This window comes from Temnothorax americanus, unplaced genomic scaffold, assembly GCF_048541705.1.
Source record: "Temnothorax americanus isolate GAGA-0224 unplaced genomic scaffold, ASM4854170v1 Scaffold215, whole genome shotgun sequence".
In the NCBI taxonomy this organism is placed as follows: domain Eukaryota; kingdom Metazoa; phylum Arthropoda; class Insecta; order Hymenoptera; family Formicidae; genus Temnothorax; species Temnothorax americanus.
Genome location: NW_027509355.1, coordinates 20,810 through 46,302, shown reverse-complemented (window position 1 = coordinate 46,302; position 25,493 = coordinate 20,810). Strand labels below are relative to the sequence as shown.

Here is a 25,493-nt window from a genome sequence, read left to right as displayed (position 1 = left end):
ACGAATCCACCAGTTGTGGGCCTGGATTGTCGAAAACTTGGAGGCCGCGCGAATGAAACAAACTCGGTATTATAATTTGCGTAGGTGAAACCGTCGGTTTGCCGTGGGCGACCGAGTGTTGAAGCGACAGCACGTCTTGTCGTCCGCCGCTCAACACGTGTCTGCAAAGTTAACGACCAAATTTCATGGTCCCTTCACCGTACTAAGAATTCTGTCGCCGGTAGTATACGAACTGGCCGATTTATTAGGTAATTCGATCGGAAAAATCCACGTTAAGGATTTGAAACCATATTATGAATAAATTTTCGTGCCCAGTTGATTCTTCCTTTCTTTTTTTTCTTTTCTCGTCATTCTCGGACCGAGGAGAACCTTTTGTATGGTCGATCCTTTATTTTTGTACAAACGCCTTTATCAAGGCGAATAAATGGGTAGAGGAATCAAAGTGGTGCGATAGAACCCTAACCCCCCCCCCCGAACCCTACGGTTATTCGCTCAATTACGGGTCATAAGGGATTCCGCCGTTAACCCCCGTCACCTTTACTCGGTAGTACCGCGTTGGTCCGACTCCACGTAATAAAGCCACGATAAGGCATAAAACCGCGCTCCCGCTATGCAGTCGACACGTCATGTTACGTTGGTGTCGCGTTAAGACCGCTCGTCGAGGACGACGTAGCAAAACTTAGCCGAGTACTGCCGGCGTACTCGGCCCCCAAAAGGGAGTTAGCCTCCCGTTTAAAAGGACGTTAGGTAGAGTTAAGTAAGCGGTCGACAGCAAGCGCGAGGCGTTCGCCGTCGTAGGCAATCGTAGGAAGGTCCGACTTGTATCGCGACGATAAATTCGAAAGGGAAAAACGAGACGGTAGATGACTGCTCCCGAATACGAGTTCCGAGGTCTGACAAGGCGTGGGGATGGGACAGAATTTCGTAGACTAAGAGTAGTTGTTAGTTTATTAATTTTTTTTGTGTTATGACGTCTTATTTTGTGTTCGTCTACTGTGCCGAGGCCTCAGCTGGAGATCTCGATCGCGAAGCGCTTTTATACTCACCCCGGAGGGCGAGTGGCTGAGCGGAGCAACCGCACCCGGTATGCTTCCTCTTGGGGTGGGGTGTTGTGACGTTGCGGCCCGCCGCTTCGTGGCAGCGCCCCGCCGCCGTCACAAGGCGCGGAAATTTGCGCCCAGGGACGAGCCAGAGAGGCGACGACGAGATCTCCAGAGGCCAGAAATCGATATCGTTTCCGCGTTTTGATTATTCTCTTATTTTCATGTATAACTTGTAATGCGCACGGCGCCTCACCCGCACCACGGCGAATCTTCGAAGGAGTACCGATAACGAGAGGGGTCCGGGAGGACCAAGGACCGAGGAGGGGTGGCGAGAGCGGAAGCTACATGGATCACGGGCGGCGAGAGCAACGCGGCGGGCGTGCGGCGAATGAGGCGGCGATGGACAAGGCCGCCGGTAGCGGGGCCCCAGGTACCGGGACAAACCCGGCCTCAGCAAACTGCCTCTACGAAATACCGGCCCGCGGGGTGACTGATAACCGCCCCGAGGGCAACCGGAGGCACACCGGCCAGAACAAAGTCCAGTCCGCTGCCCAGGGACAAATTGAAGAAGTCGCTACGCCGCCGAGGGACCGTTGCGCGCCCCCAAAGGATCCACCTTACGACGATCCTGCTTGAGAATATTGCGCGAGCTTGCACGCTCGCTCTCGATTGGTTGGCACGCCCCTACGGAAGGGGGTGCCGCATCGATTCCGTTATCGAGCGAATCTAGCGAGACACTCTCTGGTCGTCCGTCGGCGAGTGCGAACGTTTTCTTTAAAAGCTACGCGATAGCCGCCCTCCGTACGAGGTGACGGCAAGGAGCCCTACGAGGAGACATCACACCGGTGAGGTTGCCCGCAGTAATTAATCGCGAAATGTAACGCCACGACGCCGCCCTCCGGTGCACGCTCTCGTCCGGGATAACGTTGTAATATCGCGACGCGTGCGATCCCTTGAGACCGCGTATCGAATGGCGATCGACAGCGAGAATAAAGGGCCTCGGAATGGTCTCGTGGCCGCGGAATTGAGATAAAGACGCGATTGCGAGCCTCTGGAGATCGTGATAGATTCGTGTCGAAATCCGTCACTGCGAGTCCGTTTCGTGCACTGTCCGCGCTCGCGATTGTGGCTCGTGCCTTCCGTATCCCCGGCGTATCAAATTTTCGACCATTGCTCTGGTGAAATTTCGCATGCGTCGGCACAACACTCGCGTTAATCGGCCGTCTGTGAGCGGCTAATTGCCTCAGCGAATCGTGCGTGTTAGGGTAGTCATGTTCGGATGCGTTGTTCGGTGATTGCGTGTTATCATTGCTCGCGGTAATCCCGCACATGTTCCTCGCGTTTCTTCCCGTATTTCGCGCTACGCCGATTGCCTCGGCGTCTCGTTTTCGCGTTCGGAATCACTGAGGACAGTATTGTCTTTGCCCGAATGACTGGCGCTACCTTTGGTCATTTCTCGCGTTAGATTAAGTCCGTATTTTCGCGTTTGTTATAGTATTTCGCGTTTCCTTGCAATCGCGCCGAAATTGATCTCGCGTTATTGTGTTGCGTTCGATCCTCATTACGTTGGGACGTGGCTTACGCCACGATTCATACTTGCGTTAGGCTTAAGATAATTGGCGACAGAATTCTCGCGCGACTCCCGGCGTTACGTTCACGCACTCCGAGCGTGAGGTATCGTCCTGTCGCGACTTTTCCTGCGAGGTCTTATTTTCTAATTCCGTGCTTATTTCGTGTTTACCGTCGATGTTCCATATTACTTGTAAGTTTTGTCATACTGTTCTGAGATAATCGCAGCGCCTTCTGCGCGTTACTATACGATAACGCAGTACCTCGTTTATTCTGGTGTCCGCGCTATTACTAATTCTTTTGTTTCATTTCTGACGCTCGCGCGACTGATGATATGATTTGTCTGACCGACCGAAGCCGACTCGGCTTTTATTGGTTCACGCGTGAATTTCTAACGAATAAATGTTATTTTGATTTGTTAATTGCTTGAGTTCGTGGCCTTATTTATGGCGTGTCACCCCGCCGAATATCGCGCCGCCCTTCATCACCCCCGCCCCAGCCCTTAGGTCGAGCTAGCCGATTCCTCGCACATCCGCACGTCTCGCTTTGCGTCTCGTGTTGGTTTTCTTTCGCGATTTCGTGGACGCGCGTTGACGCGTCTGGCGCCCAACGGTAAATTCGTTTCGCAAAGTGTCGGAGGTGCGAGGGAATCGTCGGAGAGGCCCGTCATTCCGCTCTCCTTACTCCTTTTGATCCGGCACACGTTCCGGAGCGGTTCGGGAGTGAAAAAGTCGTGACAATATATATATATATATATAGACAGCACAGATAAAGTAATGAAAAAAATATTAATTCAAATAGTGCAGATTACTCCTGGTCTGTAAAGCCATGATTCTGTCTGTTACATTTTACGAACAAGATTGATCATATGACAAGGTATTATTCTTCTACGTGCGACTTTCACAAAATAAATCATGGGAAGATACGTTTTATAGTTGACACAGCAAACATTAGCGCTACACAACCAACAAGAAAAGAAAAAAGTGGGGAGAGATAGATAGATAGATGAGCTTTATTTAGCTTTCTCAGCTATTTACAATACAACTCAATTCTTTACATTACTTATATTTCGTCACAACATATATTTTCAACATCCTCCTAAACGCTTTTATAGTTGTACATGATTTTAGTTCTGCCGGTAGTTCGTTGTATATTTTAACTCTTTCGTAATATAAACTTTTTTGCGCACTTCTCGTCCTGCGATACTGAATTCTGATATTTTCAGCTTGCCTTGTTTGTCTCCCACTTATACTACCTACTATTTCTATTTTATTTGACTGACTAGGCAATATACCTAAAACTATCTTGAATATAAAGGTGCATACATTATACACCACTCTCTGATTTATTGACATAAACTTCAAAGCTTGTAGCATCTGCTCAATCCTGGTGCGGCGGTCGCACTGGAGTATCACTCGCATGGCCCGATTCTGTGCCACTTGAAGCTTGCCCAGTTGTGTTGCACCCATACCGACTAATATTGTGGAACAATAATCAAAGAGTGGTGCAATGATTGATTTATAAACCGTACATCTGGCATACACTGACAGGTCGTTACCTATTCTATTTAGGAAACTAATTTGTTTCCCTATTTTCTTAAGTATATAATCACAATGCTCTTCCCACCGCAGCCTGCTATCAATAATTACACCTAGATATTTTATACACTCTACACGTTCTATCACAGTACCGTCCAGACATCTTAGTACAATGTTTGCCCTTAACTCTTTTCTTATGCTTCTAACAATCATGTATTTGGTTTTATCTACATTCAATTTTAGTGAGTTCAATCTTACCCACTCTTCGACAGCACCAAACACCTCATTCATGTTGCTTTCAAGCTCCTCACAACTTTCACCCTCCACATATACTGTCGTATCATCTGCATATAGCTTTTTTTTCCCTTTGAACATATTTTAACTAAGTCATTCATATGTACAATAAATAACAAAGCGCTCAGGACTGACCCTTGTGGTACTTCGTCTAATATGTCAATTATGTTAGAAAATTTATCACCTAACTTTACCTGTTGCTTTCTTTTACATAAATATGATCTAATCCAGTCTAACGCAGCTCCTCTTATTCCATAAATATATAATTTTTCTAACAATTTTTCTCTATTCACCGTCTCGAAAGCTCTTTTAAAGTCTAAAAAAATCACTCCAACCATTTTTCCTTCCTCAATTATCATTTTCCAATCTTCGATTATATCTTGTATTGCTGTCTCGCATGAATGGTGTTTCCTAAAACCTGATTGATGTTCAGTTAATATATTATTCTTTTCTAGAAACGCCTCTAACTGATTTTTTACAACTAATTCTAGAACCTTCTCGTAGATTGGAAGCATATTTATCGGTCTATATTCACTCGCTTTCTTTGGATTCTTTACTTTTGGTATTGGGACTATAGTGGATGTTTTCCAGCTGTCTGGGCATATTCCCGTACGAAGTGAATCATTTATCACTTCAGCAAACTCGTCCTTTATTACTGGTAGCGCCATTTTTAATATACTACTCGATATCTCTTCCTCTGTTCCTTTTTTTTGTGGGAGACCATTAACAATTCGTTCCAGATCGCCTACTGTGATTGGTTCGAAAGAGTCCATAGTCTCCTTACATTCAAATACAAAATTCGTTTTACTATCTGTCACTACTAACCCTTTGCTATCAATAGATTTTACAATGTTACCTATGCTCTTAACATAATATTCGTTAAACTTATCCGTTGTATCACAGTCCTTCACATCATCAAGTATTTCAAAATCTATGCTATCATAACATTCTCTGTCCTCTGCGCCCCCTTGCTCCCCATTGATTACCTCTTTCAACGTTTTCCACATCTTTGTAGGTTCTCCCTTATTAAGATCTATCGCATTCTCAAAGTACTCTTTCTTTTTCGACCTAATAAGTTTCACTACTATATTTCTTTCATTTCTATAGTATTTCCAGTCCTGGTCTAAACCTGTTCTCAATGCTCTACTGTAGGCTATATCTCTTCTATCTGCTGCTATTCTGATTTCGTCTGAAAACCATTTTTTTCCCTCCCAGAATTTTGGTATCTTAAATTTTTTCTTTGGCGCCAGAATGTCCAGTACATTTACTAATTTATTAACGAAATTTTTAGCCTTTGTATTAATATCTAAATGTTGATTTATCTCGACTTTTTCCTTCAAAATTTTAAGAAATTCATCTACATCAAAATTGCTAAAGTCTCTACCTATAAATTCTTTGTATTTGTTTCTTTTCCCTTTTGCATTAAAATCTATTTTTAACCAAGCATGGTCCGTAATTTTAGGTTTTTCGCAGACCTGTGTCTTTAATATCTTGTTCGAAAATATTAAGTCTATAATTGTTTGACTATCTTTCGTGGACCTTGTCGGACTATCCACATATTGCTTCATCCCTAAGTTTTGCATTGCTGTTAATAGTTTCCTCGTGTAGAACAATTCTACGCATACATCTATATTAAAATCCCCGATTATTATACAATCACCTTTTATTGTCATGCTTTCTACTACGTCTTCTAAAAATCGGATGAAGTCACCATCAGATGCACTAGGTGAGTGATACACCACTGCTATCACCCCTTTATATAAATTATCTTTTACTTCTATCGCTAAGCACCAACAGTTTGACAGTAGCTTCTTCTTTTCAATTACTTTGAATTTAATATTTTCTTTAACATATAGCAGAACCCCTCCTGTGTTTCTATTCTCGGCATCGCATCTCACAGCGCTATAACCCGGTACGTTAACCTCGCTATCCTCGATTTCTGGGGTCAGTCTAGTTTCTGTTAACGCTAATATTGTAGGTCTTCTTCTCTTCATAAACAGGTGTTGTATTTCGTCTTTGTGCGCCATTAAACTTTGTGCGTTCGTATAACACAAAGAATCCTCCTCTGCTGGTTGCTATTATGAGTCCTCCCATCCTGCTCTTTTTTTTTCTTCCTCTAGAATCTTCTTAAACGTCGGGCCCTCCGAATCTATCGCCTCATGCTCGGTATTCAGTTTCAGGTTATACGTCTTATTCTTATAAGTACAGTTTACACAGTTTTTTATAGCTGCCGTACATTCATTCACCTTGTGATAACCCGCACATTTGAAACACGCCTCTTGTCTCGTGCAGTTCTTCGCCATGTGGAAATAGCCCCAGCATTTGTAACATCTTATTATCTTCTTATCCGAGAATAACCGATCCTCCGCCTCCCTTTCTTAATTTTGAGATTCCAACTTCCATGTTTTTAATATCTATTTTTTCTTTGACTATCTTTTTTGTATCTTTGCTCTCTTGTTGCGCTTTTGGTTTAATTATCAAGATATTCTCCTTCTTCTTCTCTTTAACTGCTTCACTATACTTTCTTGATGCTCCACAGGTTCCATCCATCATCATTCTTTTCAAGTTTTCCATTTCCTGTTTAATAATTCCTGTTTCTTGTTGTATTATTTCCTTTATTATTGTCCTGATCTCTTTCTTGCATACCATTTCATTTTTTATTTCTTTCACCGTTTTTATAAGAAGATCAATCTTTACATCAGTCCCCGCTGGTCCGGTCGCCTCCGCCGATCTGTTACCACTTGCCGCCACATTAACTCCTGTAGCTCCCATTGGTCTTCCTGTCGTTGTCCTTGTTTTATTTTTCTCCACTTCTTTTTCATCCTCAATCATAATCTTTTCAAACGGGCCGGGACACGATATAATCTCCCGGTTTCCGTCTTGAATCTTGTGCTTGGTTACACATCCAGGATGGTAAAAAACACCAGCACACGCTTTACATTTCACGACAAGATTTTTAATAGACTTTTTACACGCTGCGCACCGGTATTCAGCTATACCTTCCATATCGATAGTGATCGATATATCGATAGACCGATCCGCCACGTGTCACACAGCACGCGTTTCGACACGTCTGCTTCCTCTCATGTGTCACCCGACGCAATGACACCAGAAATCACCACCGGCGTCACGCAGCAACCAATCAGACGAGACAAAAGCAAGTCCACGCAGATCACAGCAAGCGGCACTCAGAGGCAGGCGCATGCGCAGCAGGGGTCGGCGTATTGTACGGGTATTTCCGAGAATTCCACAGATGTTTCCAAGAACAAGGTTAGGATGAGTAATGAAGCTCGCCACGAAAAAACTCAGAATTATGTGGCGAACTCCAAGAAAGCGAATAAGGCGCGTGACAAGCAACAAAAGCCTTGTTCAAATCTGCAACAAAAAGGCCCGGAGGCAACTCACGGCAGAAAAACAGATCAACTCAAAGCAGGAGCAAGAATACAGCGTGACACACCGATACTTACAAAGAGCCCCCTTCATACTAGAGAGAGAGAGAGAAAGAGAGGGAGGGAGAGAGAGAGAGAGAGAGAGAGAGAGAGAGAGAGAGAGAGAGAGAGGTAACATAATCTGTGACTTTATTTAAAATGAATGCAGTAGTGGGATGGCAATATTATCATTCTTGTAAGGTAGAACAACATACTTGGTTGTCACTACATCAACTGGGATGACAACATTTGTTTGAGTCCACTTCATATCACCCAGATTATAAATTCCAAAATAACTAAACTTTTGAATAGAGCGCACAGAGGCAACACCTCCTTCATACTAGAAATAGCTATCTCGCTTGTGAACTGAACTTAAAGTGAACAGAGATGATGTTAATGTCTTATAATTGTTGGTGCCGTGCACAGCATTCTTAGGTTTCAGATGAGACTGGAAATCAGCTGCTCTCTGAGAAACATCAGTCAAAAAATTTCTTTCAGCTAGCCTACGCAACAGTTGTTGGGTTGGCTTGGTTGGAGATCTTAACATCTGTTTGAATATTCCTAAATAACTTTCAAACGGGAACGCACTTATACTTGAGATTTCTCCATACCTTTCCACATCCTCAGGGAGATGCAACAATCCGTGAACATTGTACACACAAAACTTCTCTTCAAATACCCTTTTACTAGAAGATAAGATGACAAACTGAGTTATAAGATCTTTGGCAAATGAAAAATAATTTTCATCATCAATAAATTTCTGTACAGAAAATATCATAATTGCTATTTGGAGCATTAAAAATAATTTGTAGAAGGTATCATCCACAATATCTTTCAATACTACACACCCTGCATAGAGCAGGAAAAACCTCAACTGGGTTCCCTTCCATTTTCCTAATTGCTCCAATCCAACTGGTTTGCGGGCAAATTCCACTGGAATGTGTTTTCGCAACTCTACCAGTCTCCGAGAAATCTCAAGAACGCTTCCACCTCTTACTCGCATTCCTGATTTCGTGCCCTTTAAAACAAACTTTAAGAACCTTTTTACTACACCTTCAAGAACTAAATGGAATGGATCAAGAACAAACTGAGAAACCATTTTTAAATTTATTTTTAGGAGAGGTGAAACCCCATCATGATGTTCTGGATCGGACTGATGGATAAAGTCCTCGTCTGATCTGTGCCCAATAATTCTGGTAGCATAGCATATTCTGTTAAAATTGTAATCCCCTGATTGCCTACACTTTTCACAACCGTTATAAGATGTATGCCCCGCAATACATTTCACATATTGTCTAGCAGGTGCATCACATATAAAACATCTAATATAAATGTCATACTTATCTTTACCAACAGTCAAGCCGTCATTTAATATCTGTAAATACTCCTCTACAAATGAATGCAGGTAGTCCTCAAGAGGGTCAGGTTTGCCAGTGCCAACAAAAAACCCTATCACAAATGGCCTGCTATCCTTTAAGTCCAAAGAACGACATAATATTGGCCAGACATCTGTAATTGTACTCTTTGACATATTTATCCCATCAATATTTGTATCTATTCCTATACGCATATTGCCATCAATTTTTAAGCCACTTTTCCTTATACGTTTCTGTAATCCATCTATCAAACCAACATGGACATAGGAGCCATTTTTTAGATTTTGAACTACTGTTTCCCTGGGAGTGCAATTAAGTGTTCTTAGATCTAAAGGCAATTCAGGATGTAAAGGGTGGAGGATTTTCAGCAATGCTCTACATGCATCTAACGTTATGTTGTACTGCACATTCCATAAGCGCAGTTTCTGAGCCATAGTCTCGGTCTGATCCTCTGCATCACTCTCCTCATTTGTGCTAGAGCTGGAAGTTTCAGAGCTGCTGCTTCTATCAAACAAATTATGCCTGACACAAATCACGCCCTCTTCATTAATATTGTCAATTTGCATATCGTCATTATTTTCAGCATTGCTTAGCCCATAATTTGACAAACAAAGCTCGTCTCAATTATTTGAATTATCCTGTTGGTTGGAAATATTTAGGTTATTCTGTTGGTTATCTTTATCATTAATTAAGTTTCCTGAAAGTAAGTCATCTTCTGGAAAATGAAAAGAAGTTGATAAATCTATTTCTTCATTTAAAAACTGCAAATCACTCTCAGTGATTCCAGCAAACACTGCTGAAGATTCAAATTTAACCTGCCGTCTAATCTGCTTCAAACCTACAAGTCTCCCCTGTAAATTGCTCATATTTACATACAATTAGAACTCAATTTTATCACATTCGAATTAGTTTTACACCTAGAGCACGGGCTCAGCTTCAGATAAGAGATGCACAAACTAAGCAAGCTGGAAGAAAACAATTAAATAAACTTAAAGTAAGATAGAGCTGTAGTACATTTTATAATGTTTAAAGTATGAGCTAAAATATGAAAAAATTTGTAAAATCAACAAAATAAGATTGTAATAGTTAAGGAAAGTAGAAAAAGGGAGTCTAACGCCAGCAACTGATTCCATCCACATTAAATAAAACAAAGTAAAATATGAACATTGATCTCAAAAACAGTTGTATCTCTTATAAAGTAACAAAATATTCAAATACCAGTCCAAAGAAAATTGGTTTGCTTTTAAAATGTATGAGAACATATTAATAAGTAACGTTATTTAATTCTAAAAGTAACATTATTTGATTCCAAACAAATATGATTGTCTTTAAAAAGAAATAATATTCATACCTTCCATAGTACAGCAATCTAATTCATTCAAATATTCACCTGTGCCGCTATTTCAGAGAAATAACGCAAGCTAAAACAAAAACGATCAAAAATAGTACATTTTTACATAATGAAACAGTGTATTATCATCGAGTCATTAGACCCTGTTTTACGCAGAAAATTTACATTTACTCATTGCCGCAGAGGGGTTAATTACACATATAAAATAATATACTAAATAATTGACTAAATCCATATATCAAAACAGATCATAATTTTAGATCCATGTGTGAAAGAATAGAGTCAAGCTCAACAGGGTCTTCTTTCCCCGCTAATTTTTCCAAGCCCGTTCCCTTGGCAGTGGTTTCGCTAGATAGTAGATAGGGACAGAATCTGTCATTTGATTTTACGTGCGGCACCTGCTCGTGGAGCCTCATCCACACGTCCCCCATGGGCGCGGGATTGGGATACGCCCAATCAGCGCGTACCGACCGAGGTCGATACTACCAGTTTTACCGCAGGATTACAGGATCCCGCGGCAACCCACTGGTCGGGGCGAGCGACTATCCACGCTCTACCAGCTAAGCAGGCTGGCACCCGAGCTGTGGGGACGCAAGCTCACCCGTCGGACACCCAAGTTCGTGAACTCGGGTATCCTAGCCAGCATTTGGCTGAACCACTGCCACCACGATGGTCCTACCCGCGACCGGCAGGAGCAAGCTCCTTGGGCGGCCGGTCCCCGTGGTACCAGTCTAGATCACTGGTCGGATCTTCGCAGCCGAGGCCACTCCCGGTTGAGTCTCCTGCAGACCCGGCCCCGGTAAGCCACATTCACACGTCTCACGCATTCTCGTTCATTCTTCGCTGAAACACACAAGCCGCAAACCTGCTCAAACTCTCGTATCTTCCCTTTCGCTCCAGTACCTCGCTCACGTCCACTCTTCCATCCTCACTCACTCTGACTCCCCATTCGTCCAGGTTTCTAACATCCTCGTACTTTTCACACTCAACCATCACATGCTTCCAATCCTCGCACTCAGCACCACACGCACAACTTTCCGTCTCAGACAATCCCCTTTTATGCAGAAACTCATTCAAACTGCCGTGACCCGTCAGGATATAGCCGAGCCATAGGCTCGGCTCAAACCCCGGGCAAGCCTCGGCAAACCTCACATCCCGTATGAAGCCATGCGTCACTCGTCCTTTCGCACCGTTATCCCATTCATTCTGCCATCTTTCATACAATCTAACATTCAGCAGTTCCAAACTCTCATCCACGTCTCTCACTCTCACTTCTTCTTCGCTCACAACACCTCTTTCACCCAATCTCCAGCCATTCTTAATTCTCACAGTCATACCTCTTTTCACGCACTCCAGGTCCCACGGAAGACCACCCATCAATACCTGCATGGCCTCCGTGGAGACCGTTCTACAGACACTCAAACAGGCACTCATCGCCACTCTTTGGCACCTATTAATTGCCACTCGCGCATATTTGTACTCCATGGCTTCGTACCACACGCTCGCACCATACATAACACATGCAGCAAACAAACCCTTATAGATCACACGCCATGCACTCTTTCGCAATCCCCATTCGCTCCTCATCACACGTCTCAAGTTACCTACTACACTCACACACTTTTGTCTCATACGCTCCAGGTGCGGCTTAAAACTCATTCGCTCGCCCATCCACACACCCAAATATCTCACACACTTCACACACCTCACATGCTTCCCATTCACACTAACGCTCGGGTGTCTCGCTTCCGACATATTCCCTTTCAGGAGCATCATCACAGTTTTGCTCTCTGACACTTTCACACCGACATTCGCACCCCATTCACTCACTATCCTCATCCACTCGTTCCCCTTTCTCTCCAGATCTGCCCGGCTCTGTCCTTCGACAGGCACGAACAGATCATCGGCATACGCCGTCGCCATACATCCATGTCTGCGGAGTTCCCACAGGAGCTTATCCATCTGTAGGACCCAGATTTCTGGGCCACCGATGGACCCCTGCGGTGCGCCCCGCAGCACTCTCTTCCACACTTCTTCATTCATTCCTATCATACATGCCCATCTTTCATCAAAATAACTTCTCCACAACCCAATCTCTTCACATTCTTCCTCACACAGTTTCTCAATCACACATGGCCATTCCAGGTTGTCGAATGCACCCTGGAAGTCCACAAAGATTCCCAACACATACTTGTACTCGGATCCATTCACGCACTCACGCACGCTATTCCACGCACTATCGGTCGAACGTCTCTTCACAAACCCGTGTTGTGCCTCACACATTCTCCCACTCATCAATCGCTCCAGCCTATTCACCATCATTCGCTCCAACACTTTCCCAAGCACAGACAACAGGCTGATCGGTCTGTAAGACCCGGGGTCCGACCGCACTTTCTCTGGGGACTTCAACAGTACAACCACTCTCGCTTTCTTCCACACCTTTGGAAAGCAGTTGGTACTCAGACACACATCATACACTCTCTTCAGCCATCCCGGAATTGCGCGCCAAACGGCACGCACCATTTCCGCAGTAATTCCATCCAACCCGGGTGCCTTACCCACTTTCATCGCTCTCACAGCCACATCCACTTCATTCCACTCGAACGTTCTTTCAGTCATCTCTCTCTCTGCCAATCGTACATCTTCCATTCCCGTGTCTGGGAAGAAGCGATCTAGCAGCACATTCGCACTCTCTTCCCACGTACTCGTTGTCCTGTCACCCACTTTCATAGCACTCAGTCTATCACGTCCGTACTTACCCATGCACACTTTATACACATCACCCCACGGATCCCGATTTCCCTTGTCACTCACGAACTGTCTCCAGTTCTCCTCTTTCACTCTCCATATCGCTCTCTTGTACTCTCTAAGAGCACGTTTGTACACGTTCAAACATCCTTCCACTCGACTTCGATCTCTCCCTCTCATTCGCTGGTAGGCACGCCTACGCTTCCTCACATCCTTCTTCATGCGCTCAAGCTCATTCGTCCACCACACAAGCTTTCTCGCAACCCCACACACTCGCCTTTTCATTCTATTATCATTCGCCCTCAAGATCCATGTTGTGACGCGCTCTGCCAAGCTATCCGCGTCGCAGTCATCCATCACATTCACAGCATCCTCCGACGCATACTCCGCTAGATCGCTCATGTAACCCTCCCAGTCCACGTCTTTACACACCCATCTACGCATACCTTCCATCCGCTCAGCTTTCTCACCATAGGTCATACGTATCAGCAACACATTATGGTCGCTGATACCCCAATCGCTCTTGACTCCCCATTCGTACCGGCACCCCCCAAGCGCATCGCTTACGAGAGTCACATCGATGTCGCTTTCCCCATTGGGTCCGCTAAACGTGTAACTCTCGCTCGGCTCATTCAACACAATCATACCATTCGCGACAATCCACTCCTCAAGCATTCTGCCACGCATTTCGCTTTCTCTACTGCCGCCCCTACCCTTACTGTACCATAAGGGAGAGACGGCATTCGCATCCATACCCACCAGCACACGCTTTCCTCTGGTTACCATTCGCACCCTGTCCATGTACGCCAGGTACGGCTCGATGTCCTCACCGAACCGGCAGTACACGGACACCACATACATCTCGCCGAAGTCTCCCTTCAGCCATACACACACGCCATACTCATCCGAGCACTCCCTTACACACAACACATCGAGACTGGGATCATTCACCACCACTGCTGCTTTAACATACTCGCTCTCACTCACAATCACATCCATTCGTAGCGGGAGTCCAACTACCCTTATAGTAGATAGGGACAGTGGGAATCTCGTTAATCCATTCATGCGCGTCACTAATTAGATGACGAGGCATTTGGCTACCTTAAGAGAGTCATAGTTACTCCCGCCGTTTACCCGCGCTTGCTTGAATTTCTTCACGTTGACATTCAGAGCACTGGGCAGAAATCACATTGTGAATAGGCTTCCAAATAAAAAATTTAAGAAAAATTATAAATTTTAACATTTAAAGAAATGTTTTTGTGCACACTGTGATCAAAATATTATATATTTAGAAAAAAATATAAACAAAAATGTTGAGTAAAATATTATGTAGACTATTTTAGATATCGAAGGAAAAGTTGCGACAAAAAAAAATTTCAGTAAAATTGAAAGAAAATGATTCTTACTAAAGATCTTTCTTTTGTTACAGATTGTGCGACAATCCTTCACTGCGTTCTTCACTGATTTTATTAACCTCGCAATAACCTCTCGCAATAACCTCGCAATAACCTGCAAATAAAGCATAAAAATTATAAACAATCTGTTTAAAATGTACAAAAGTAGACAGTTAGGATCTGATTCAGGTGCACGGATGTCAGGGATTTTGTTATCTCAGTCAAATGACAACAGCTCGGGTCCGGTGGGGTGATATTCAAAATATAATTGTCAATCACAAAATATCATAAAAGTTATAGAAGTTTATAAAATAATGAGAATAACATGGCGCAAGAAAGTGATGTAAAACAATATGCAAGTAATGTAATGCCAATAAATCCACCAAAGATATGTTGCGAGTAATATAACACCAAGTGAATAAAGTACGAGTAATATCAGGCAAATGAATTAGCGCAAGGCTGTTAGCTCGAATAATGTTATAGAGTAATCGGGAATCGAATACAGGGTATTTTCCGATTCACGCATGATGCGCATGTTTAACATTCGGTGTACAACAAGGATAAATGATGCATCATGCGCATCATGCGTGAATCGGAAAATACCCACGGATAAGCGTAATGGTAGATCACAATATAATAATTGACGCGACGAGGGGGTAACTCAAATCAAAGGCGAGACTGCGACGAAAAAAATGTAAACAACTGTAAAGATCTCGAATCGCGTCGAGGCGGCGAGATGTATCGGTCACGATAGAACATACGAAATCATTCAATCAAACGGAATAATTGCACTAACGCAATATTACACATCAGTCATGGCCATCGCGGGCCCGATAGAATGCATACCGAATAGGATCGCATCTGTCGCGAAACCGACTCATCCGAATGATGTCGATAAAGATCGAGCTTACAATTGCGTGGTACAAGCTTGTCCGATATTGCATAGAAAATAACACGTACAGATACTTAGCGTTCGTAGTTATTGTCAAGGATCGTCAAGGACGATGACGGCAAGGGATGGAATGTCCTTTCTCCTGGATATCTCGTACGGAGAGGAAACCCGCGCACCCTCTCTTCCTCTATATAACGGGCGCGAGAATTGCACTTCGCTCTATCGCAGGTGTAATGAGGCAACGCCGAAATATATCTCGCGTGTTGTCACTTCCGCGTGCTTCGATCAACTACGCAATTTAACGCGTCGCTACGAGAATCGTGTCGCGAGCGCCGACCGGTAAGACAAAACACGATCGGGCTCGGCCCCCCTCGCCGCGTCGCTTTCGCTGTTGCTATCCGGCGTAGCTTCGCGAGCGCGCTATTTTTCAAACACAATTATCAGAAGAAGAGTACTGAAAAGACACTGAAATTCGAAAAGATATTATGTGCGTGAGCTAAAAACTGAAATAAAAACCAAATTTTCTCATCTGCCTTTGTGCATGCAATTAATAATTAGTTTGGCGCGCGCCGACCGTCACACGTACATTTAAAAATCTTCCTTTTATTGCTCAAACCGTGTAATATATACTTATTATACTTACCTTGACACTGGTTTCAAAGAAAAAAAAGAAAGTTTTAATCGAAGTTCTGTGAATTCGGTAACTCTTCATGCACAATCACTGTTAACTCGCGATCGAATCATTCGGTCATTCCGAACAATCTCGCAACGTTCGGGCGGCGTGCGAGACGACCTTCGCTCGAGCATCTTCGCGCGGCTCGGCGATTTTCGTTCGGTTGGTTCGGAGGGCGGAAGATTACGCGCGATCCAAACGAGAAATCGTTCTCCAAACGTTCGCCCGTCGTTCGCGTGCTGGTGGGGTATATTGTGTGCATATAACAAATTGTATGTAACAATCAACTTTAAGAAACTTTAAACCTAAAAGACGAAACAATAAACACATGCATATGGATGTATGAGACGCGCACAAAGTACATAGTTATATATAAAAAGTTTTACATGACAGTTAATTTCAAGAAACATTAAATCTAAAAGATGAAACAATAAATCCATGCATATAGCTATATAAATGACACACACATACACATACAAAGTACACAGTTACAAAAAATGTTATGAGTTAATTTCAAGAAACCTTAAGCCTGAGACGAAACAATAAACCCGTGCATGTAGATATATGTATATGACGACGCACACACACACATACAAAATACATATAGTTATAAAAAATGGTATATGACAGTTAATTTCAATATAAACCTTAAGCCTAAAAGACGAAACAAGAAACATATGCATGTAGATATATGACACACACACAAAACACAAACTTGGGAAAAAGTACATTGTACTGTATGGACATACATGCATATAAATATATATTGGAATATATCTTTATTTCTTCTCTCCTAACTCTCAATCATTTGTCTGTACCTCAGCTACTTGATCCACCTCGGTACGAGCCAAAGAGAAAGCGAGAGAAAAGAAAAATTTTCTATAATAATTAACCCTGTATGATTTCATAGAATATATAAATCGCAAACCTAAAGAACAAACGGGAAATAATAATAAGTTATAAAAGATAATCCATCATTTGACTACTAATTAGCCGAATTTCATAATAATACGCATATTATAGTGAAAATAAGACTGCATGCAAACAAAGAAGTAAAGAATAAGTCAGAAAAGAAAAGAATTATAAATGTAAAATATTAAGAAGTTTTCTATTTTTTTTAGTGACTTTTTTATCAACATTTTTGGATGCTTTATTATGTTGAGACAAAGTATAGTAAATACGCACACACACACACACACATGCGCATAAATAGTTTTATTAAATAAACTGTTGGAAAATTTGGACATGGTGCTTCAAAAGGTACGGCTTGTGCAAGTTCAAATAAATATTTACCTATATTTTTTTGGAAACAATTACTTTCAAAAGTAATGACAAATATTTTTTCTAATTCATGTATATAAAAACAAAAATTATGACTTGCTACGTTCAAATTTCCAAATTGATTTTCTTCTGTGGTAGTAAAAGCTCGAAAAGAACAATATAAACTAGTATCATCTATGACAGTCTTGTTTTCATTAAGCTAAGTTGTACACGCTTCACATGTATGTATTTGTAAACATTTCTTAATTAAATACCCGCATACATATCTAAACGCATTTTCTTCTGGCAGATCCATATTGTAATAGTCATGATTGGGGATGTCTAAAATTGGACGCGTCGCCGAAGATGGAATGAACGCAAAAGATGATGAAGGACTCGAACATGATTCTCCAATTAAATTTAACATTTCATCTGTATCTACAGCACAATTTTGCGTATCTGTATGTTGTAAAAGTTTCATACTGAATAATTTTTTAAAAGCGTGAGTAAACTGTATTGGTGTCGGATTTAAGCAATTACCGCCTTGTTGTCTAATGGAACCAAAAAAATTTTCAATACAGTCTTGATTTATTCTTCGTGTGCGAAGATATGGAAAATCATAACATTTTAATTTATTCCAAAGTAGCATTATACTTTTAATTGTTATTTGCCAACATTCAAAACAATTAACTCTAACTCGTGAACCTTTTTAATTAATTACTTTTATATTTTTCATAAAATTTATCATTTGTTCTAAGAAATTAATTTGTTTTTCGCTTCCTGTAAATACTTTTCCATATTCTTTAGGGTTATTTATTGCAGAGGAATTTAAAATATCAAATAATTTGTCAAAATGATCGATGAAATCTATTGTTCCTACTGCTTCACTTGAAAGAAAGCCAGAGGACATCTGAGTACACATGCCTGCAGCTACGCGATTACTAAAAATTTGAACGGCATATTTGACTTTCATTTTTTGAAAACTGGTAGGTTTAATATGATTTTTAGATAGTTTCGGAGCGGTTTTAATCCATTGCTTACTATCTATGTTATAAAAATCGACAATATGAGTCCATAAAGCAACTTTGTCCATTTCAAATTCTATACGATGTTTGTATAAATTATTGCGTGTTCTTTTCATTAAATGGGGAGTATCAAATATGTACAATATTTCTAAATCGTCAACTAAAAAAACTGAATTGTTTATTGAAATGCCCAATTCACGAGACAGCTGCATGAAATTAGACCCCATATCCGAAATTAAAGCATGCACGGTAGCACCACAATTATGTAATTTACGTATAATGTCAAATATAATAGGTTTTAATATATCTGCTCTACATGTTGTTTCAACAAAACAAAAGCAAACTGGAAGTTTCCAATCACCTGCAATGCTGCGTGCCATAACAACAAAAGCATTTTTTGCAGGTTTCGCTGATCTCTCGTTGCCTGTATTTTCAAATTTCATCTTGTGAAAGATTATAAAATAAATGAGCTTTTAAACTCATTTCATCGATGCACAATATACAATGACGTTCTAAAGGCGGTAATGAATTTAATTTTACAGATAAAGCGTCAAAAATTTTTTTGTTTATGCCGGGTTTAATTTGCCATGTGTGCGTGAATGAATGTAGACCACGAATGGAAGGTAATGCAAACTGTTTTCTAAGTTCTCGATAATTTTGCGGACTTAAAAAAAATAAGCTTAAAGCAAACCGTTTAAATTCAGGACTATATCTTCTCCCATGTTTGCTTTTAATTTTCGCATCAATTTGTGCAGATAATAATTGTGCAAAATTAGTCGGTAGTAACTTACAGCCTAATTGACGAAGAATTTCGTGTTCTTTAGATTCTTCCTGACTTTGTCTTGCTTTTTTCCAGGTTCTCAACTTTCTTTCGAAGCCGTCTAAGCCTTTCACGCAGCATTTTATTTTCTGCTTTTAATTTCAAACGTTGTTCTCTCCATTTTTTCTGCCGCGAAGTTTCTTTTACAGCTGCTGAATACATGCTGCTGGATGTGCTTCTAAACAATAGAGAAATATTATAACATTACAGAAATATATATTGCATGTATTGAAAAAAATAAAATAAAATTATAAAACTAGAAAAAATATAAATTTATTGAGAAAAATTAAGTAACAATTTTTTAATAATTTTACAATCCTGTACAGGAAAAAAATAAAGTACAAATAACATGAGAATTTTGAAAACTTCTAAATAAATGTAATTAGATACTGAATATATTATGTAATCATGTAAATAATTATTTTTTACATTTATTTTTATTGTTTTAAAAAATTAAGAGAAAAACGACAAAATAATATAAAATATAAAACTGAGAAATATAAGTTGAAATATATTTCAATGCGTGCATGTGTATTTATAAATTGAAATAATAACTATCATATACTGTATATCTTTACAAATAATACAATATAATTAAAATGCACACACTACATATGTTGAATGAAGTAAAAACTTACGGTTTTAGCAATTTTAGCATTTCTATCCATGGCTAGCGTTGCGTTTGACGTCTGGATACTACTGAAACATATCACATACATTTTTCATACCCTACATTGATAGAAAAATAAAATATAATATATTTTGCAAAAATATATATATTTTAACAGCAAAATCTATTTTTGTTATTATAAAAATATGTTATTTAGATAGATAGAGATTTAGATAAGTTATTTAGATATATAGAGATTGAAGAACCTGTTTGTTTCTTCTTGTTGTTCAACAACTTCAATCACTGCTTCATCTTCCTTATCATTTCTTTCTTGTGTATGTTCTTCTGATGCTGTTATCACAAGTGTATTGCTGTAAAAGTTATATTATGGATAGTATTATTATATTTCATACATTATCAAATATTGTTTATATTATTAAATGTATATTATTATTTTATATTATCAAATGTTTTTTATCTTATCTCAAATATATAGTATCATTTTGTATTATAAAATATTGTTCATTATTAAAAAATTTAAATATTATTTAGAAAAAACAATAATGTGCAGTATAAAAAATTTATTACTTACTCTCTTCCAAAAAATATTGTAGGTACAGCATCAGGATAAAGAGAAGCTCTTTTTTGGCCTATTTTGTACCACTTTTCTTCAAAATGCAAGTGGCATAGTCGATAGTTGCGATGACCATATTTTGGGCCCATCACTTGCAAGTCGAGTCTTCCGGATGCATGTATCCATTGCAACCATCTAAAAATGTTATGCCAATTTGTTATTAACATAAAAAATATAGTACATATATATAGATAGATTTTAGGGAAATATGAAAATATTGAATTATGTGTGTAGATTCAATATATCTATATAAAATTATATACATGCTTTAAAAAATGATAATTAAAACCAAATTGTACCTATCATGTTCCTTAGGAAATAAAAAAAAGTGTCTTTTCTTCGTACTATTATTGTTGCACTCCTTCGCAACACACCATAAACTTGATTTACGATTCATCTTTTTCGATATTTTTCCTGTCTTCTAAGAAGCAGCACCTGCAACAAAGCTAAGATCAAAAGTGCTTTTTGGAAGAAAATAGAAAATCTGTACAATATTATTTATATACAGATTAACTATTCTTTCTAAGACTAAATATAATTTTTCTTGGTTAACTGTCAATTTTAAGTTTTATTTCTTTCACTCTTTATGTAATTGAACACTGAACACTGAACACTTAATACTAAACACTGAATACTCCTGCTCACTTTCTCTATCTTTCACGTCTAACTTCGATTTCTCGCACACTTCACTTCTGTAAGATGTCTGTTACCGCCAATTTTAACCGCTATATAGGTAAGAGAAAAAGCGCTATAGAAGAAATAGAGAGAGGAAGTGCGACAGAAGATCAGTTCTGTGATTGGTTATCTACTTAGCTTGCGCATGTGCAGTTGAATTTTGTACACGCTGAAATCGAGAGTTGCGCTACTGTATATACTGTGCTACAGCGCAGGCACGGGGAACCGGCGTGATCCCGGCAGGTCATCGTTTCCGCCACTGTCGTGCCGGCGAGCAGGGGGGTCCAAACTCCCCTCTTGGAAAAGTGGGGGACACTTTCAACGCCGTCTATGGGTGCGGTCAAAGTCTCACTGCAAATGTTTTGAAGTGTTTCGAGTGCGGTCAATCGAGCACTTCAAAACATTCTAGCAAGAGGTATGACGTCATACATACGTCATAACATTTCGCTGCCAGCTCGCTTCTATCGCTGCTGCCGAAGAGGTAGTGTAGCTGAAGCGTTATGCTTCGAAGCATTGGTAGCGTCACGTTGACCGTATTCATATTTACAAGCGCGGGAAAGTTGTGCAACCTGTGTAAGTTTGTACTGAAGAACAACATGCCACAAATTACATTATACGATTCTCAAAGTCAAAGTATATACACTTTTGATGTTACTGAAGCAGATGCTGAAAGAGCTAATAACGGTAAGAAAAATATTTAATATAAAATAGTAGATATGTGTAGAGAGAGAACTTTCTAACCTATAAACCTATTATTTATTTAACTTATGTTTAATTTTATGCATATAAAAATGCCAAAATTCCTACTTAAGGTTAAAGAAAGTCAAGAAAAGAAATTATAAATTAATTGTATATAAAACTGATGTACATATATGCTTATACAGTCAAAGGTCTAGTTTACACCGCGACTGTTTAGTAGGCGTAGTTGAGAGAATTAATAGATATTTTATATATATAAAATTTGTTTTTTTTTTCCAGATTTGCTATTTGCAACTTATCTTTTAAAAAAATATGTAGATTCTCAAACTTCTGAGGCTTTAGAGAATCCAATCCAGATTTCTGAATCTTGCCCAAATCCTGTTGCTACAAATATAATTAGTGCAAATGTTGGTGAGTATTAATAGATATCAATTAATATTAAGTTAACATTAAATTATTATAAACTGATATAGAAATTTAGTTATTATAAGATTTACATGCATAAATTTTATGTTACAGCTTCTACTGTTTGTGATGTAGATAATGTCACAAATACAACACAAGCATCTGTACAAGATGATTCTCAAGAGAAAGGTATGACAGGTTTTTGCTATGTATATTTTGGAAATATATTTATGAAAAATGAAAACATAAAAAATAATGAGTTTGAAAGTAAATACAAAATGTATTTTTATTTACAGACAGTTTCCGTTGGCTACACTGAGCAATACTTTTACTACTTACAAGTTACACAGATAACGAACATCATCTTAAAAGTGGTAAAACAACACACAAAAAATTTTGAGAACTGGTTTCTTCCGAATTAATTGCGAGTGGCTATAATGTAACTGGCATGCAGTGTAAAAGTAAATTGGCTGGATTAAAAAATACATATAAAAATATCAAAGACCACAATACTAAAAGTGGTAGTAGTAGGCGAGCATGGCGATATTTAGATGTAAGTAGAATAATTATATTTTGTGAGAAATGTCTTTTTGTATTTTTATTAAGAATATTTGTTGTATTTATCATAATTGTTTTTCATTATGTAATTAATCAACATTTTTGTAATTCCAGATTATGGATGAAATGTTTACTAAAAAACCATGGGTGGAACCACTTCTTACATTAGACAGTGGAAGTTCAGCTATAGCATCTTCTGATGATGAAATAAAAGATATTGGGTGTGGAACTCGAAAATCCAGTTCACTTCCATCTGAAAACAAACCTCCTAAACGTAAGTGTTAGAAATGTAATGTTTATTTATATTGTATAATAATGTATTATTAAGATCAATGTTTATTATATTTATATATATAGGCAAGAAATATAACACGTTGGAGAAAATGATTGAACATAATGCTGCTACACGGCAAAAAATGCATGAAGAAGCAATGTCACGACAAGATAAACTACTGGATATTTTACAAAAATTTCTTCAGCAGTAATGATATCAATGATTACTTTATTACTTTTATTATATTCCATTTCTTTTAAGTTGCACTGGTACAATGGGATAGTTTTTTTACTGTATAAGTCAAATGCCTTAAAGTTTTTATTTTTCAAAAAGGCTGCAAAAGTGCAATTTGTTTACTTACAGTTTTTATTTTTAAGATATTAAGATGCTAATATCATTATAGGTATAATATATGTATAATATCATAATTTGTGTTCTTAAAGTTTATTATAATTTAATCAAAGAAATTGTGATATTTTAGATACATAATAATAGTACATATTGTAACTTGTTTAATTGTAATCTTCGCAATAAAAAGTTTTATATCAATAAATTATGGACAAATAAAATTAATTTTTTTATATTTTTGAATTAATATATATTAGTCTTACACTAAAAATATAAATTTTTATATGCCTAAGATCCTGAAAAACAACATGCCACAAATTTCGTTATATGATTCTTAAAGTCAAAATATGTACACTCTTGATGTTACTGAAACGGATGCTGAAAAAGCTGGTAACGGTAAAAAAAATATTTGATATAAAAAGGTGTGTATAGAGAGAAAACTTTTTAACGTATAAACCTATTATTTATTAAACCTATGTTTAATTTTATGCATATAAAAATTCTAAAATTCCTACTTAAGGATCTTAATCCTGTATATACATTTATTTTTAACTAAATATAAATTTATAGATAAGAATAATAAAAAATTAAAAATTTATATTAAAAAAAAACGTTTTTTCTAAAGTCTAAAAATTTAGCTACAAATACAGATCTGAAAATATTTTAGTTAGATTAATAATTATGTCCAACGGTTGATTATTGATGACAATACTGGAAAAAGTTTTAACATTCAAGCAAGTTTGAATGTCCTACATAATTATTTTGATAGTCTAAACCATTTCTTTCTTTTCAGATCTGTATTTATAGTGTATAAATGCAATTTTTAAGGATAATACTTCATATAATATATTTCTTCTTGTGACAGTTTAAAAAAGACTGTTACTCTTGCTTGTACAATTTACTTCATATATAATACTGTATCATCTAAAAAGACACAATATATGAAAATATATATATGTCATAGTCAAAGCCCGAAACGCAGGTATTCCTAGGATTGACTAGTCAATCCTGGGGAACGACCAAGCGTCTTGGTCAAAGCCCGAAATAAGTTTTGCGTTTCGGCTTTTGACTAGTCAATCCTAGGAATAACTAATACGGCTGGTTAAAGTTAGAAACTAAAGAAAAATCACTTCGGCATTTGACTAGTCAATCTTAGGAATAACTAATACGGCTGGTCAAAGTTAGAAACTAAAGAAAAATTACTTTGGACTTTGACCAGTCAATCCTAGGTGTGGCTTAATTCGGACTGTGTGATTGTTAACAAATAAAATCAAGATTTTTTTACTAAATTAAGTTCTTATTATTAACATAATGTAGCTTTTTATTTAGTCGGGGATCATTATTTGTTAAAAAGTTATTATCAAAAAAAGTTTAAAAAATATAGCTGCTATTTTGAGTATTGGAAGAAATAACTAATATATATGTCGAAATAGTTCACGCATACATTTTTTTTGTTTAGTTTTGTTTAGTTTAGTGACGCGCTTTAAACACTTAAATACTTTTAAAGCGCGTCATCTAACCTATGTCAATTAGTGACGCGCTTTAAACAGTTAAATACTACATACATAGGTTAAATGACGCGCTTTAAAAATATTTAACTGTTTAAAACGCGTCACTAATCTACATATATTAGATGACGCGCTTTAAAAGTATTTAACTGTTTAAAGCACTTTAAACCAATATTTTGCCAAAACTACATTTTTAAACTTAAGGAGAAAAAACTATGTACAAGAGTAAAAAAGTAAATAAAAAACTACATTAAGTTAACAATAAGAACTTAATTTAGTAAAAAAAAATCTTGATTTTATTTGTTAACAGTTACACAGTCCGAATTAAGCCACACCTAGGATTCACTAGTCAAAGTCCAAAGTGATTTTTC

At 38.6% G+C, this 25,493-nt stretch overlaps 3 protein-coding genes and 1 long non-coding RNA gene across 6 annotated transcripts; 1 reads left to right on the top strand and 3 right to left on the bottom strand.

Annotated features, from left to right (window-relative positions):
- Nucleotides 1-8,212: 8,212 nt before the first annotated feature.
- On the bottom strand, nt 8,213-9,814 carry LOC143897983 (uncharacterized). The gene has a single exon (XM_077406990.1). The coding sequence runs from the start codon at nt 9,812-9,814 to the stop codon at nt 8,213-8,215; it is 1,602 nt and encodes a 533-aa protein (XP_077263116.1).
- Nucleotides 9,815-14,382: 4,568 nt separating this feature from the next.
- Nucleotides 14,383-15,907, bottom strand: LOC143897982 (uncharacterized). Its single transcript, XR_013257068.1, has 2 exons — nt 15,702-15,907; nt 14,383-14,856 (listed from the first exon to the last, which is right to left on the bottom strand). It is a non-coding gene; the product is annotated as an uncharacterized LOC143897982 (long non-coding RNA).
- Nucleotides 15,908-20,019: 4,112 nt separating this feature from the next.
- Nucleotides 20,020-21,420, bottom strand: LOC143897986 (uncharacterized). The gene is made up of 4 exons (XM_077406996.1): nt 20,955-21,420; nt 20,614-20,790; nt 20,288-20,392; nt 20,020-20,110 (listed from the first exon to the last, which is right to left on the bottom strand). Exons 1-4 carry the CDS (start codon nt 21,050-21,052, stop codon nt 20,020-20,022), a joined length of 471 nt encoding a protein of 156 aa, XP_077263122.1. The 5' UTR covers nt 21,053-21,420.
- A 121-nt stretch (nt 21,421-21,541) lies between these two features.
- LOC143897985 (uncharacterized) lies at nt 21,542-23,731 on the top strand. 3 transcript variants are annotated; one of them, XM_077406994.1, is made up of 5 exons: nt 21,542-22,014; nt 22,549-22,623; nt 22,731-22,987; nt 23,107-23,266; nt 23,350-23,731. In XM_077406994.1, the coding sequence occupies exons 1-3, from the start codon at nt 21,831-21,833 to the stop codon at nt 22,751-22,753; spliced, it is 282 nt and encodes a 93-aa protein (XP_077263120.1). In that variant the 5' UTR covers nt 21,542-21,830; the 3' UTR covers nt 22,754-22,987; nt 23,107-23,266; nt 23,350-23,731. The 3 variants fall into 3 exon arrangements, with proteins under 3 accessions (XP_077263120.1, XP_077263118.1, XP_077263119.1); XM_077406992.1 differs by having other exon boundaries at nt 21,605-22,014; nt 23,350-23,726; XM_077406993.1 differs by lacking the exon at nt 21,542-22,014 and adding an exon at nt 22,309-22,440 and having other exon boundaries at nt 23,350-23,726.
- Nucleotides 23,732-25,493: the final 1,762 nt, after the last annotated feature.

What these genes read in the sequence shown, in the direction of transcription:
- LOC143897983 (XM_077406990.1), bottom strand. Translation starts at nt 9,814, where the DNA reads ATGCAAATTGACAATATTAATGAAGAGGGCGTGATTTGTGTCAGGCAT.
- LOC143897986 (XM_077406996.1), bottom strand. Translation starts at nt 21,052, where the DNA reads ATGAATCGTAAATCAAGTTTATGGTGTGTTGCGAAGGAGTGCAACAAT. An exon ending in TTTCCTAAGGAACATGATAG is followed by an intron (nt 20,791 to 20,954) that starts GTACAATTTGGT and finishes TAACATTTTTAG; the next exon opens with ATGGTTGCAATGGATACATG. An exon ending in CAACAAGAAGAAACAAACAG is followed by an intron (nt 20,111 to 20,287) that starts GTTCTTCAATCT and finishes GATATGTTTCAG; the next exon opens with TAGTATCCAGACGTCAAACG.
- LOC143897985 (XM_077406992.1), top strand. Translation starts at nt 22,883, where the DNA reads ATGCAGTGTAAAAGTAAATTGGCTGGATTAAAAAATACATATAAAAAT. An exon ending in GAGCATGGCGATATTTAGAT is followed by an intron (nt 22,988 to 23,106) that starts GTAAGTAGAATA and finishes TTGTAATTCCAG; the next exon opens with ATTATGGATGAAATGTTTAC. An exon ending in TGAAAACAAACCTCCTAAAC is followed by an intron (nt 23,267 to 23,349) that starts GTAAGTGTTAGA and finishes TTATATATATAG; the next exon opens with GCAAGAAATATAACACGTTG.